The sequence below is a fragment of the Mobula hypostoma genome, chromosome 7 (genome assembly GCF_963921235.1).
Source record: "Mobula hypostoma chromosome 7, sMobHyp1.1, whole genome shotgun sequence".
NCBI classification, from domain to species: Eukaryota; Metazoa; Chordata; class Chondrichthyes; order Myliobatiformes; family Myliobatidae; genus Mobula; species Mobula hypostoma.
In genome coordinates, this window is record NC_086103.1 from 141,409,474 (window position 1) to 141,423,690 (window position 14,217).

Here is a 14,217-nt window from a genome sequence, read left to right on the forward strand (position 1 = left end):
AAAAAGTATCTCATATCATCATCCATCATGCCATCATACATTTTACGGAGGACTCAAGAAGGCTTAATATGACTATCAACTATAGGACATAGGGTAGAATGCCGATTGTTTAACAAGCCATCAGTCACAAAGGCTTTTCACATTCAAAAACTATTCAGGCCATACCATACAACCAGGTGTTGAAATACACCAAACCTCTGATGAACTTCATGAATAACTCCGCTTTCACCATGTATCTTGTGCACCAGCTCCAAGGTCACAATATTATAAACATTTATTGACCCAATACAGTTCACACGTCAGCGCAGGGATTAAAAAACGTTTTCACTATTCAATGCTTTCTTCATTATTTCTGTGAACACTAATTCTTCCCACACATTTGTAAACAATCTTAATCAGACCTACTAGCTGTTTAATACAAAAATGTTAATCAATTTATGCTCCACATGAGTGAACTTTTGCAATAATTATACACATTTATGTTTCAATGACCAATTAGTTTGTATCCCCCATGTTTTGTGAAAAAGACTGTTCACAACAAATACTTTATTCAAAACAAGTAACACAGTCTAGGAATCATATGGATTTGGGATTATTATCAGTATTTAACAATCAAAATGGAAATGAAAATCTGAATTCTTTCCTTCCTAAACTGAGAAAAGATCAAAGTTAAAAGAAAAAGAGCAGTATCCAGCTATTTCTAGATCTTAGAATCCTTAAATAGCAAAAAGGCTCAGTTATTTTTCCATTGAGCACAATGTGTCTTTTGAACAATTATCAATGTCAAAATATTTAGAATTTACTTACAATTTAGAAAATACTTACAATTTATTTTTGCACCACAGATTACTTTTGCTTGAGTATCTTTTATGATTGTGTGCAAATTAACTTTAACTGGTAATACAAAGCTGCAGATATTCTGAAGAGGAACAGAACTCCATTTTTCAATAAGTTAATTGAAAACTTTGCTTAAAAATGCTGCACAAGATTTCAAACAATTCACAACGGAAGTTAAATATAATAAAAAGTTTAGAAACAAAATTTAAAAAAAAATCAATGGAAGAATTGCTCCAATACCAATATATTAGGTTTAGTTAAACAATGAAAATAAAGGAGATAGTTCCACATTGTGATGTTCTAAATCATATTAAAACTCAAGGCCCTAATGATAGGTAATCCAAAACTAGCTTGTATTAAAAACTTTTTTTTGATGTCCTTGATGTTGGACATCGCAAAAGATACCCAACAATAATCTCACTATAATGGATCATTTGATAAATATAAAGTTCTAAATACCATATTTGTGTTTTTATTTTCATCAGTGTTCCCTTATTGATAAAAATTTAGAACTAGCATTTACCTCAACTACACACTGGATAAATAGGCATTTCCCTAATGAATGTAGTACAGCAGTAAACAAACACCAAATGTCAAAATCGAATAAAGAAAACTGATTTCTATTGAAACTGCAAGTGGTACATCAAAATAAACCACAAACAGATCTAATAGTTAACAGTTCAGCTCCGAGTTCCACTGCTGAGAAAGGCAATGGAAAGCAGAGCAATATATACAAGGCTTTTCTGTACATCAGCAAAATAAAAAGACCTCATTGAAATGATTATCATTTGTTTAATAGTGTCCAAATAAAATTTTAAAAGATGGACAAGACACACAAAATAGGATTTATTTAATACACACAAACCACAATTTGCCATGTGTCATAAATTTTAAAAAGTTGTACTATGATTATGGTGCTGCAAAAGCCTCTAAACTGTTAATTCAAGCTTTTACTGCTATATACTCTGAGGAGGAAAAAATAAGCACATTATTTCAATGCTGAGATAAGCATTTAAAAGAAAACTAAATATTCACTTATATTTGATAAGAAAGAATGGTTATGGGCAGTTTTGGGCAGAATGCCATTCTTTAACAGCATTTATTCAATATAACTGCAATGAAAATTAAAAATCAATTTTAATTGTCATGTCCATAATATTACATGTATAATCTTGGTATTAATAATAATACCCAAGAAACAGCTTGGAAAGATGGGAATGGATTCCACCCTTTACCAAAAACTTCTGAAAGACTTGACTGTTTAAATATTTCTATATCCACCTAAATTTCCACTTTTCTTACTTACATTATCCATGTAGTTTGATTTGTATCCTTCTTGCTGCCTTCGCAATTCATCCTGCTCTCGCTGGCGCATCATTTCCTCCTCTCGTCGCCGACGTTCCTCTTCATGCCTGTCAGCAAAACAAATGAATGGTACCTTAAAATAAAAACATGTCAAAGACCAAGAGTATACTTGAATTAATCACTCATCTTTTCCATTGCTCAGCATCTTCTGTGGTCTTAAACACATCACAAATGTTAACATCAATGTGAAACATCATTTATGCTTCAAAACACAAATTGGATTATAGGCTGTAATGCAGGTTACACTAATGTAAGGCCACCTGATATTATTCAAATTGTTTAATGGCATTTCTGGTACACAAGTGTAACGGAAAATGTAATAATTGTTACTCCAGATCCGATAGAGCACAAAAAACAAACAAAAAAATGATAAAGAACACAATAGTAAAAAAACACAAATACAAAAGACAACTTATATACAGATTGATTGTATGTACATAACGTGATGCTATGTACAGGAGTGTCTGTACATAGGGTGACTGACAGGAAATGATAAAGTAATGGTGGTGGGGAGGGTGTGAAGTGTAGTAGGTTAGTGGATGGAGGTATTGATCAGCCTTACTGCTTGAGGAAAGTAACTGTTTTTGAGTTTGGTGATCCTAGCATGGATGCCAGGCAGCTTCCTCTCTGATGGTAGGACAGTCAATGAACAGGGTGGGTGGGATGCTTCATGATACAGCTGGCCTTTTCTGGCACCTTTCTGTATACATGTCCCTGATGGTGGTTAAGCTGGTGCCAATGATATGTTCAGCATTTTGACTATCTGCTGTAGAGTCTTGTTGCCCACCAATTGCAGTTTCTGTGCCATGTAGTAATGCAGCATGATACAAAAAAGAGAAAATCTGTAGATGCTGGAAATCCAAGCAACACACACACACAAAAAATGCTAAAGGAATACAGCAGGTCAGGCAGCATCTATAGAAAAGAGTATAGTAGCGTTCTATGCTGAGACCCTTCAGCAGGACTAGAGACAAAAGCTGAAGAGTAGATTTAAAAGGTGGGGGAGGGAAGAGAGAAACACAAGGTGATAGATGAAACCTGCAGACAGAGGGATAAAGTCAAAAGCTGGGAAGTTGATTGGTGAAAGAGATACAGTGCAGGAGGGAGCTGGGAGGAGCACCAGAGGCAGGTGATGGGCAGGCAAGGAGATAAGGAGATAAGGTGAGAGTATTACCGGAAGGTCGAGAAATCAATGTTCATGCCATCAGGTTGGAGGCTACCCAGACTGAATATAAAGTGTTGTTCCTCCAACCTAAGTGTGGCCAAGGACTGACATATTGGAATGGGAATGGGCAGTGGAATTAAAATGGGTGGCTACCGGGAGTTTTCCAATTTTTCTGGCCTGTGGAGTGTAGGTGCTCAGCAAAGCAGTCTACCAATCTATGTTGGGACTCATTGATATACAGGCAGCCACACTGGAAGCACCGGACACAGTATATGACCCCAACAGCCTCACCTGAAAGGCTGGCTTGGGTAGTGAGGGAGGTGGTGTATGGGCAGGTATAGTATTTGTTTGGCTTGCAAGAATAAGTGCCAAAAAGAAGATCAGTGGGGAGGGATGAATGAACAAGGAAATTACCAAGGGAGCGATCTCTGCAAAAAGCAGAAAGTTGGCGGGGGGGGGGGGGGTGTGGAGAGAGAAAGATGTGCTTGGTGGTGGGACGGTAGGTGAGGACAAGAGGAATCCTATCCCTGGTGGGGTGACGGGAGGATGGGGTGAAAGCAGACATGCATGAAATGGAAGAGATGTGGTTGAGGGCAGTGTTGATGGTGGAGGAAGGGAAGCCCCTTTCTTGGAAGGTTGAGGACATCTCCTTCATTCTGGAATGAAGAGCCTCAACCTGAGAGCTGATGCAGTGGAGAAGGAGGAACTGTGAGAAGAGGATGGCGTTTTTACAAGTAACAGGGTGAGATGAGGTACAGTCCAGGTAGCTGTGAGAGTCTGTGGGTTTGTAATAGACATCAGTAGACAAGCTGTCTCCAGAGACAGAAACATTGTGATAGGGGAGGGAGGTGTCAGAAATGGACAAGGTAAATTTGAGGGTAGGGTGGAAGTCTGGGACAAAATGGATGAATCTGACAAATTCAGCATGGGTGCAGGAAACAGCACCAATGCAGTTGTTGATGTAGCACAGGAAAAGTGTGAGACAGTCACCATCGTATACTTGGAACACAGACTGTTCCACGAAGCTAACAAACAAGCAAGCGCAGCTGGGACCCATGCAAGTGCCCCGGCCACACCTTTTGTTCAAAGGAAGTGGGAGGAGCCAAAGGAGAAATTATTGAGAACGTGGACGTTCCGCGAGGCGGAGGAGAGTGGTGGTGGAGGGGAACTGGTTGTGTCTGATCTCCAGATAGAAACGGAGAGCTTTGAGGTCTTTGAAGTTGGGAGGTTGGGGGGGGGGGGATGCAGGTGTATCGGGACTGGACATCCATAGTAAAAATAAAATGATGGGGGCCAGGGAGTCTGAAATCTTTGAAAAGATCCAGAGCACTTATTTAATAAAATGAAAATAGTGAACTTGCTTTGAATATTTTAAGAATGTGTGGAAACAGCCTGGATGAGGGTATAAAGATCCCCATTTTGTAATTTATTTAAACATTTCATAAGGTGGTCCTATACCATCTTATCATGGGTTGAACTGACATACCTCATTTCGATCTGTTTTCTTTTCTGCAGCTCTTGATTTCTCATTTCTTCCAATCGTCTTAACTCCTCCTGGCGCCTCAACAAATCTAAAAAGAAATACTTCCAATTTAGAACTCAGTCACTTTTAAAAGATACTCACTGTCAGCTACTGGTCAAGAAGCAATTTCTTCTTTAGTACAGCACAATTCCTATACAAATGAAAACAGGTATTTGTCAACCTGCTTATGAACACACTTACTGCTTACTATATGACATATATAACCTATGATACAAATTATTCTGCCCCTGCTTCGACATGCAGCAAATCACCAATGCTCAGTGCTCCTATAACCACAGTTACCTGTAAGACCATCTGCAAAGATCCCACTGTGGTTGTTGTTAGCTGGCAATCTTCATGACAAGAAGATAGTAGCCAATTAATTACAACTGGATTTTAAAAAATAAATCAACAGCGGGTTATAATTTGCCTCCAGGCTGAAGAATAAAATATCTGCAAATGTTGCAGACATTCAAAAATAACACTGGACAGCAAATTTATTTTGGAAGCATTGTTTCCTCAAAATTTTTGTTTTTTACAATAGACCACGAAGTTGAACACAAATATAATTTCAGACTACTTATATAACTTAGGAACTTGGAAACAAGAAATTAACTTTTATTGAATATAATGAGTTTAATTGCATAGTGGTGCTGATGTTCTGCAATACTGTAGTCCAACTAAGCTAAAATGTTTTGTTCATGGTTTTTGTTTGTACTCAGTGTCTGAAGCTCCTTGCTTTAAGTATCCAACAATAATCAACCAGCGTCACTGACAGAGGCAAGATTTGCAGGGAAGAAATCTAAATGGAAATGCAGAAAATATATAAACCACATGAGGGAACTGGAGATGCAGCTCGATGACCTTCCTCTGGTCAGGGAGAGCGAGGAGGTGATAGACAGGAGCTATAGGCAGGTAGTCACTCCAGGGCTTGGAGAGACAGATAAGTGGGTAACAGTTAGGAGATGGAAGGGCTAGCGAGTACCCCAGTGGCTGTCCCCCTTAACAATAAGTACTCCCGTTTGATTACTGTTGGGGGAGATGGCCTGTCTGGGGGAAGCAACAGTGGTCATGCCTCTGGGGCAGAGTCTGGCCCTGTAGTTCAGAAGGGTAGGAAAAGGAAGAGGATGGCAGCAGTGATAGGGGACTCTATAGTTAGGGGGTCAGGCAGACGATTCTGTGGACGCAGGAAAGAAACGTGGATGGTAATTTGCCTCCCAGGAGGCAGGGTCCTGGACATTTCCGATCGCTCTACGATATCTTGAAGTGGGAAGGAGAACAGCCTGAGGTCATGGTACATATTAGTACCAACGACATAGGCAGGAAAAGGTAGGAGGTCCTGAAAACAGACTACAGGGTACAGAGAGTTAGGAAGGAAGTTGAGAAGCAGGACCTTAAAGGTAGTAATTTCGGGATTACTGCCTGTGCCACATGACAGTGAGTATAGGAATAGAATGAGGTGGAGGATAAATGTATGGCTGAGGGATTGGAGCAGGGGGCAGGGATTCAGATTTCTGGATCATTGGGACCTCTTTTGGGGCAGGTGTGACCTGTACAAAAAGAACGGGTTGCACATGAATCCCAGGGGGACCAATATCCTGGCGGGGAGGTTTGCTGAATCTATTGGGGAGAGTTTAAACTAGAATTGCTGGGAGGGCGGTGGGGATATTTGCATGGGGTTCTGCATAGGTATGTTCCAATGAGACAGGGAAAGGATGGTAGTGTACAGGAAACCGTGGTGTACATAGGCTGTTTTAAATCCAGTCAAGAAGAAAAGAGCTTACGAAAGGTTCAAAAAACTAGGTAATGAAAGAGATCCAAAAGATTATAAGGCCAGCAGGAAGGAGTTTAAGAATGAAATTAGGAGAGCCAGATGGGGCCATGAGAAGGCCTTGGCAGACAGGATTAAGAAAAACCCCAAGGCATTCTACAAGTATGTGAAGAGCAAGAGGATAAGACGTAAGAGAATAGGACCAAACAAGTGTGACAGTGGAAAAGTATGTATGGAACCGGAGGAGATAGCAGAGGTACTTAATGTATACATTGCTTCAGTATTCACTACGGAAAAGGATCTTGGCGATTGTAGGGATGACTTGCAGCAGACTGAAAAGCTTGAGCATGTAGATATTACGGAAGCTTTTGGAAATCATCAAGTTGGATAAATCACCGGGACTGGATGAGATGTACCCCAGGCTACTGTGGGAGGTGAGGGAGGAGATTGCTGAGCCTCTGGCAATGATCTTTGCATCATCAATGAGGATGGGAGAGGTTCCGGAGGATTGGAGTGTTGCAGATTTTGTTCCCTTATTCAAGAAAGGGAGTAGAGATAGCCCAGGAAATTATAGACCAGTGAGTCTTACCTCAGTAGTTGGTAAGTTGACGGAAAAGATCCTGAGAGGCAGGATTTATGAACATTTGGAGAAGCATAATATTATTAGGAATAGTCAGCATGGCTTTGTCCAAGACAGGTCATGCCTTAGGAGCCTGATTGAATTTTTTGAGAACATGACTAAACACATTGATGAAGGTAGAGCCGTAGATGTAGTGCATATGGATTTCAGCAAGGCACTTGACAAGGTACCCCATGCAAGGCTTACTGAAAAAGGAGGCATGGGATCCAAGGGGACATTGCTTTGTCGATCCAGAACTGGCTTGCCCACAGAAGGCAAAGAGTGGTTGTAGATGGGTCATATTCTGCATGGAGGTTGGTGACCAGTGGTGTGCCTCAGGGATCTGTTCTGGGATCCCTACTCTTCATGATTTTTATAAATCACCTGGATGAGGAAGTGGAGAGATTGGTTAGTAAATCTGCAGATGACACAAAGGTTGGGGGTGTTGTGGATAGTGTGGAAGGCTGTCAGAGGTTACAGCGGGACATTGATAGGATGCAAAACTGGGCTGAGAAGTGGCAGATGGCGTTCAACCCAGCTCAGTGTGAGGTGGTTCATTTTGGTAGGTCAAACATGATGGCAGAATATAGCAGTAATGGTAAGACTCTTGGCAGTGTGGAAGATCAGTGGGATCTTGGGGTCTTAGTCCAAAGGACACTCAAAGCTGCTACACAAGTTGACTCTGTGGTTGAGAAGGCATACGGTGCATTGGTCTTCATCAACCATGGGATTAAGTTTAAAAGCCAAGAGGTAATATTGCAGCTAAGTAGGACCCTGGTCAGACCCCACGTGGAGCATTGTGCTCAATTCTGGTTGCCTCACTACAGGAAGGATGGAACAATTGAAAGGGTACAGAGGAGATTTACAAGGATGTTGCCTGGATTGGGAAGCATACTTTATGAGAATAGGTTGAGTGAACTCAGCCTTTTCTCCTTGCAGCGATGGAGGGTGAGAGGTGACCTGATAGAGGTGTACAAGATAATGAGAGGCATTGATTGTGTGGATAGTCAGAGGCTTTTTCCCAGGGCTGAGATGGCTAGCACGAGAGGGCATAGTTTGAAGGTGCTTGGAAGTAGGAACAGAGGAGATGTCAGGGTTAAGTTTTTTTTAAAACGCAGAGTGGTGAGTGCGTGGAATGGGCTGCCTGTGGCAGTGGCGGAGGCGGAAACAATAGGGTCTTTTAAGAGACTCCTGGATAGGTAGATGGAGCTTATAAAAATAGAGGGCTATGGGTAAGCCGAGGTAGTTCTAAGGTAAGGACATGTTCGGCACAGCTTTGTGGGCCAAAGGGCCTGTATTGTGCTGTAGGTTTTCTATGTTTCTAACATTTCAATTGACTTGAATTATGAATTCAAATAACAAATATAGACAATTCTAAAAATGGTGCATGATAGGGAAATTTCACGATGATTTTCATGATCATTCAGGAAGCAAAATCTTTATTATATACATTATTGTCACCAAACAATTGATACTAGAACGTACAATCATCACAGCGATATTTGATTCTGCGCTTCGTGCTCCCTGGAGTACAAACTGATAGTAAATATTAAAAATTTAAATTATAAATCATAAATAGAAAATAGAAAAGGGAAAGTAAGGTAGTGCAAAAAAAACCGAGAGGCAGGTCTGGATATTTGGTGGATTTAGCTGAGATCCGGGTCGGGATCCGTTCAGCAGTCTTATCACAGTTGGAAAGAAGCTGTTCCCAAATCTGGCCGTACAAGTCTTCAAGCTCCTGAGCCTTCTCCCAGAGGGAAGAGGGACGAAAAGTGTGTTGGCTGGGTGGGTCGTGTCCAGTGTAGTTACTGATCTCTACTTATACTGACCACAAAATAACTTGTGTTATCCCACAATCAAGTACTCTTTCCTGGGTCGAAATCAAATTTGTTATCCTCATGAAAATCTAGAATGTCATGTACACAGTTCTAAATTCAATCAAAAAATGCAAATGACATGAAGTTTCCCTCATTTTCTACTGTCTAGCCATTGAAAGGGATGAAACTACTAAATACACAACGGCTTAATTTGGCATTAGATTCAGCACCCGGGGTTTACCAGACAGTGTTGGGAAATGTAACCAGCTGGTTCCCCAGTACCATGAGAAATCAACTCAGAAAGAAAGCTGCAAAGTCCTTAGGAGATTAACACTTCCCTGTTTATAACAAGGGCTGTTAAAAAGCATTTTGGATGATTACAGCAGTTATGGTCAATGAACCAGAATTGTCAATAACCAAATCCACCACAAAATATCCCAAAAGTTATAACCGCCAAACTGCAACATACAGTTTGATAATTATGAAGCAAAAAATTGAGCAAGAACCCAGCTATAACCCAGTCTTAACATGTACTCACAGGAATTCTCACACAGCAAAAAGGCATGGATCTGACAGGCAAGGAAAAGGAAAATTCCAACAGATTCTACAGTTATGAGTAAAAGGGTGGAGTGGTGCCTCCAAGGATCAGCATGGTCATCTGTGTATGCAGTCACACAAGTTGGGTGAGATTTTTAATAAATATGTCTCAAGTTTTTACTGTGGAGAACACGGTGAAAGCTAAGGAAATGAAGCAAACAGAGTTGTGATTTTTTTGGACCATACCCAAATTACCAAAGGTATTGACAGTCTTAAAGTCATGGGGCCTAACCAAGTGCTTCTTTGGTGCTAGCGGGAAGCTACAGAAGTGCAGAGGGCCTTGCAGAGATATTTTCATTATCTTTAACCACATGTGAAGCTGTGGAAGAATGGAGGGTGGCTAATGTTATTCTTACTTAAAGGCTGCAAAGACAAGCCAGAGCACTACAAGCTAGCAAGCTTGACATCTACAGTGGGTAAGTTATTGCAGGGTATTCTGAGGAACAAGCAAGTGAATGATAGGGTCTGGACAGCATGGTAAAACAGAGGATCAAGGAGTACATATGTATAATTCACAGAGAGGCAGGGTGATGAAGGCCGTATTTGGCATGCTGGCCGTCCAAAGACAATAAGTATAATGATGGGACGTTATGTTGCAGTTGTTCAAGACTGCACCTGGAGTATGGTGTACAGCTTTTATTACCTCATTATAGGAAAGATGTCATTAAGCAGCAAAGAGTGAAAAGTATGGATAAGAATATTGCCAAGGCATGAGAGCCTGAGTTATAGGGAGATTTTGGGGAGGGTAAGACATTATTCATTAGAGCATAAGAAACTGAGATATGATCTTAAAGAGGTGTATGAAATGATGGGGCATATAGATAGAGTAATGCAGGTAAAGGGAATAAAAAGGCTAGAATACAAAGTCTTAGGAGTGAAAAGATTTAAAAGAAACCCGAGAGACAAGGTCTCTACATAAAGGTGTGCTGTGTATATGTAACAAAATGCACAAGGAAGTGGTTGAGGCAGGTACAGTAACAACATTCAAGATATGTTTGAACAGAAGCATGGATAGTACAGGTATAGAGCAATATGAACCACATGGACCAAACAGAAGCAAAAGGGACTAGCTTAAATGGACAAGTTGGGCCAAGGGTCTGATTCCACGTAACATTACTCAATGACTCTATGACAACTATGCCACCCGCCACAAAATATGGCTAGCACTGAAAACATATCTTCTTTCGTCATTAATGTCCCATTTGTCTTATGGCTAGGCTACAAGCTATTTGATAATAATGCCACCCTGTTTGATATCCATTTTGCCTGCTTAGATACCAACCTTGTTTCAAAAAAAACTATACAAGTGCTCCAGACATCAGGCAAAAATCACTCAGAGTGATATCGATGTCTTATTCCAAGGCACGCCAAGATATCAGAGTAAACAACAGAATGAGCAAATAGGGAACGATATGCCTCAATTATATCTCAGAGATTGCCACTAAACTTCTCATACAAGGTGCACTGCCATCAACATCCTATTACATGATGAAGGCATCAATCTGCACATTAGCAAAAGTTGCCACAACCATTTATAGGCTTGGAGAAAAAGGTACTACTGAAACTGACCCAATGGCAAAATAAAATCAGTGTGCATAAAGCCTGTGCTGTTAGTACATTACTGTATGGTAGCAAGACTTCAGTTGTGTACACATTGTCTACCACTCATTCTGAAATGTTTGGAAAGAGTCACAAGTCTAGATATATTGGTTCAAGCAAATATTCCTGGTATCTGTACACTGTCCAGAAAATAGTTCACTCAATAGCTTGGAAATATTATCTAAACCAGCAACGGGAGAATTCCCAATTACTTGCTCAATAGAGAACTTTCCCCAGGAAGGATACCAACTAAGCCCATATACTTCAAAAATAACGTGTAAGGGAGGAGACCACACAAAGAGTGAACCTCCATGAACACGGAAGATTCTGGTCATCAGCAGACTGAGGCTAATATAAATTCATACTCTCAAGCCCAAAGAAACATCTAACAGTAACATTTAAAAATGACTGAGATGATTCAATAGATAATCAAATCAGATTTCAATCTTTCCAATACTTCTATATAAGTGTTAATGATTTTATGGATGAAGACCAGTAACTTGCCTTGTCTCATAAGCATAAGCTGATGTTCATGACGAGCAGCTTCCATTTCTGCCTCCAGTTTTTGTTTTGCTTCTCGTATATTTCTGTCAACTTGCTCTCGTTGTTGTTTTTCCATTTCATCAAGAGCTTTCCAACGAGATGCATATTCGAACTCAAATGTCCCAGGTTGAGCAAAACGTGGCGGCTGCTCCCGTTCCCTAGTTAAATTAGAGCAGAGTGAATGTAAGTTACTCTACCACTGACAAACTGCCTGACAAATCTGTTGCAATTTTTGAGCAACTAACACACAGAATGAACAAAGGAGAGTCAGTGGTATGGGTTACTTGGATTTTCAGAAGGCCTTTGCCAAGGTGTTACACACAGGGCTGTTAAACAAAATAGGAGCCCACAGCATTATAGGAAAAGTACTAGCATGAATAGCGATTAGCCAACAGGTAGAAGGTTAAGAGTAGGAATAAAGCTGGTCTTCTCTGATTGGCTGCTGGTGACTAGTAGTGTTATATAGGGGTTGGTGTTGGGTCTGCTACTTTTTATGTTGTGTGTTAATGACCTGGATGACAGAATTAATAGCTTTGTGACCAAGTTTGTGGATGATACAATCATAAATGGAGGAGCAGAATGCTGAAGAAAAATAAAAGCATGGTGAAAAAAGTTGTGTGAACATGTCTATTAAAATAACCCTTTCAGCTTTGAAATCCAGGTCAATTTTCAGATTAACCAAATAACCGAAGGAACCTATTTAGTTCAAGGGGATAAGATAAGGTGTTACAAAGGTTTAAGTGTTCTTACTAGGTTGAGATAGGATCTATTATAGAAGACTTTCATATTCACAGCAATGTGAAAAGGAATCCTTGGTAGGTATAAAATTGAATTTGCTACTTAAAGTTAATCAAAAATATCACAATACCATTGTGTGCATTGCTCAAGATTTCCAGCATCAGCAAAATTTCGTGACATGACCCCAGTATCATGCTTAAACACATGCTGGCCCAATCCCAAACTGAAAATTAGAAGCTATCTAAAATAATAGAAGTGTCATACACAATTTGCAAGATGGAAAAAACCAAGTCAAAAACCTGATGTTAGGAATCAAAACAAAATAAAACCAGATAATGACACATTTTTGGATTTAGTTTGCAATGTTAATTATGAAACAAAACAAGAAACATTTACTTATGATATTGTGTGTTCTTTTGCAGCAATTTCTCAGGAAATCCATCTTCATCATCAAACTGCTCCATGGGCTCCACAATAACAGGATGTGGGGAACTGTAAAGTAAAGGCACTTTGCATTTTTACCAGGAAAAAAAGCATTGTTCAAAACTTTCCAAACCATTTGAAATGTTCTCATTTACACTTAGTGATCCTAAACAAACTGCATAAAACATTGCATGTTTGGAGGAGTTTTGCAATTCTTTCAAGCAGCTATACTTTTGCATCAACCAACATGAACTGCATATACGTAAAGCCTGGAAATAAATACACATTACTGTGACAATTGGACATTCCAACATCGTTTTAATATTTCAAATTTCTTTTGGCTACACTAAACACTGCAAAGGAATGGTGGAGCACTTCATAAGAAAAGAATTAGGCCATTCAGCCTATGTTTTATAGTTTAAAAGTAACAGTTGAAATAAAGGTTTAAAAATTATTTAAAATAGGGTAATCTACATGAAACCTTACCATAGAAAAGCAGCATCCACCATCAAAGATCCTCACTACCCAGGCTGTGCTCTTTTCTCACTGCTGCCATCAGGTAGACGGTACAAATGCTTCAGGACTCGCACCACCAGGTTCAAGAAGTTACTACCACTCAACCATCAGGCTCTTGGCCAAAAGCAGATAACTACACTCATTTAAGGAGTCTTATTTTGTTATTTCATGTTCATTATTTATATCTGCATTTGTAGTTTGTTGCCCATTGATCCTGATTTGCTAAGAATGCCCGCAGAAAAAGGGCCTCAGGGTTGTTTGTGGTGACATTTATGTACCCTGATAATATATTTTACTTTGAACTTTGAATACTAATTGATCGTGTGGATAGCTAGAGGTTTTTTCCCCAGAGCTGAAATGGCTAACATGAGGGTACATAGGTGCTAGGAAGTAGGTACAAGGGGACGTCAGAGGTAAGTTTTTCTATAGAGAGTGATGGGTGCGTGGAATGCACTGCCAGTGAAGGTGGTAGAAGCGGATGCAATAGCGTCTTTTAAGAGACTGTTAGATAGGAATATGAAGCTTAGAAAAATAGAGGGCTACGTGGTAGGGAAATTCTAAGCAGTTTCTAGAATAGGTTACATGGGTGGCACAACATTGTGGGGCGAAGTGCCTGTAATGTGCTGTAGACTTCCATGTTTCTATTTCAATCTAACAGTTATCACCTAATTGTTACAGAACTCCATCATTACATACATGTGTCTA

General features: G+C 40.0%; 1 protein-coding gene across 6 annotated transcripts in view; it reads right to left on the reverse strand.

The window, feature by feature from the left end:
- The window catches only part of LOC134349598 (paraspeckle component 1-like), a 131,885-nt gene that overhangs the window by 96,594 nt on the left and 21,074 nt on the right, over positions 1-14,217 (reverse strand). For all 6 annotated transcript variants that reach the window (XR_010018722.1, XR_010018723.1, XR_010018721.1 and 3 more), the window contains exons 3-6: positions 12,970-13,065; positions 11,797-11,993; positions 4,854-4,938; positions 2,144-2,249 (exon numbers count right to left, since the gene is read on the reverse strand). Coding sequence is in view for 2 of the 6 variants with exons in the window: in XM_063054159.1 (XP_062910229.1) it covers positions 2,144-2,249; positions 4,854-4,938; positions 11,797-11,993; positions 12,970-13,065 (484 nt within the window). In the remaining 4 variants the exon portion in view is untranslated. The remainder of the gene's footprint in view (positions 1-2,143; positions 2,250-4,853; positions 4,939-11,796; positions 11,994-12,969; positions 13,066-14,217) is intronic.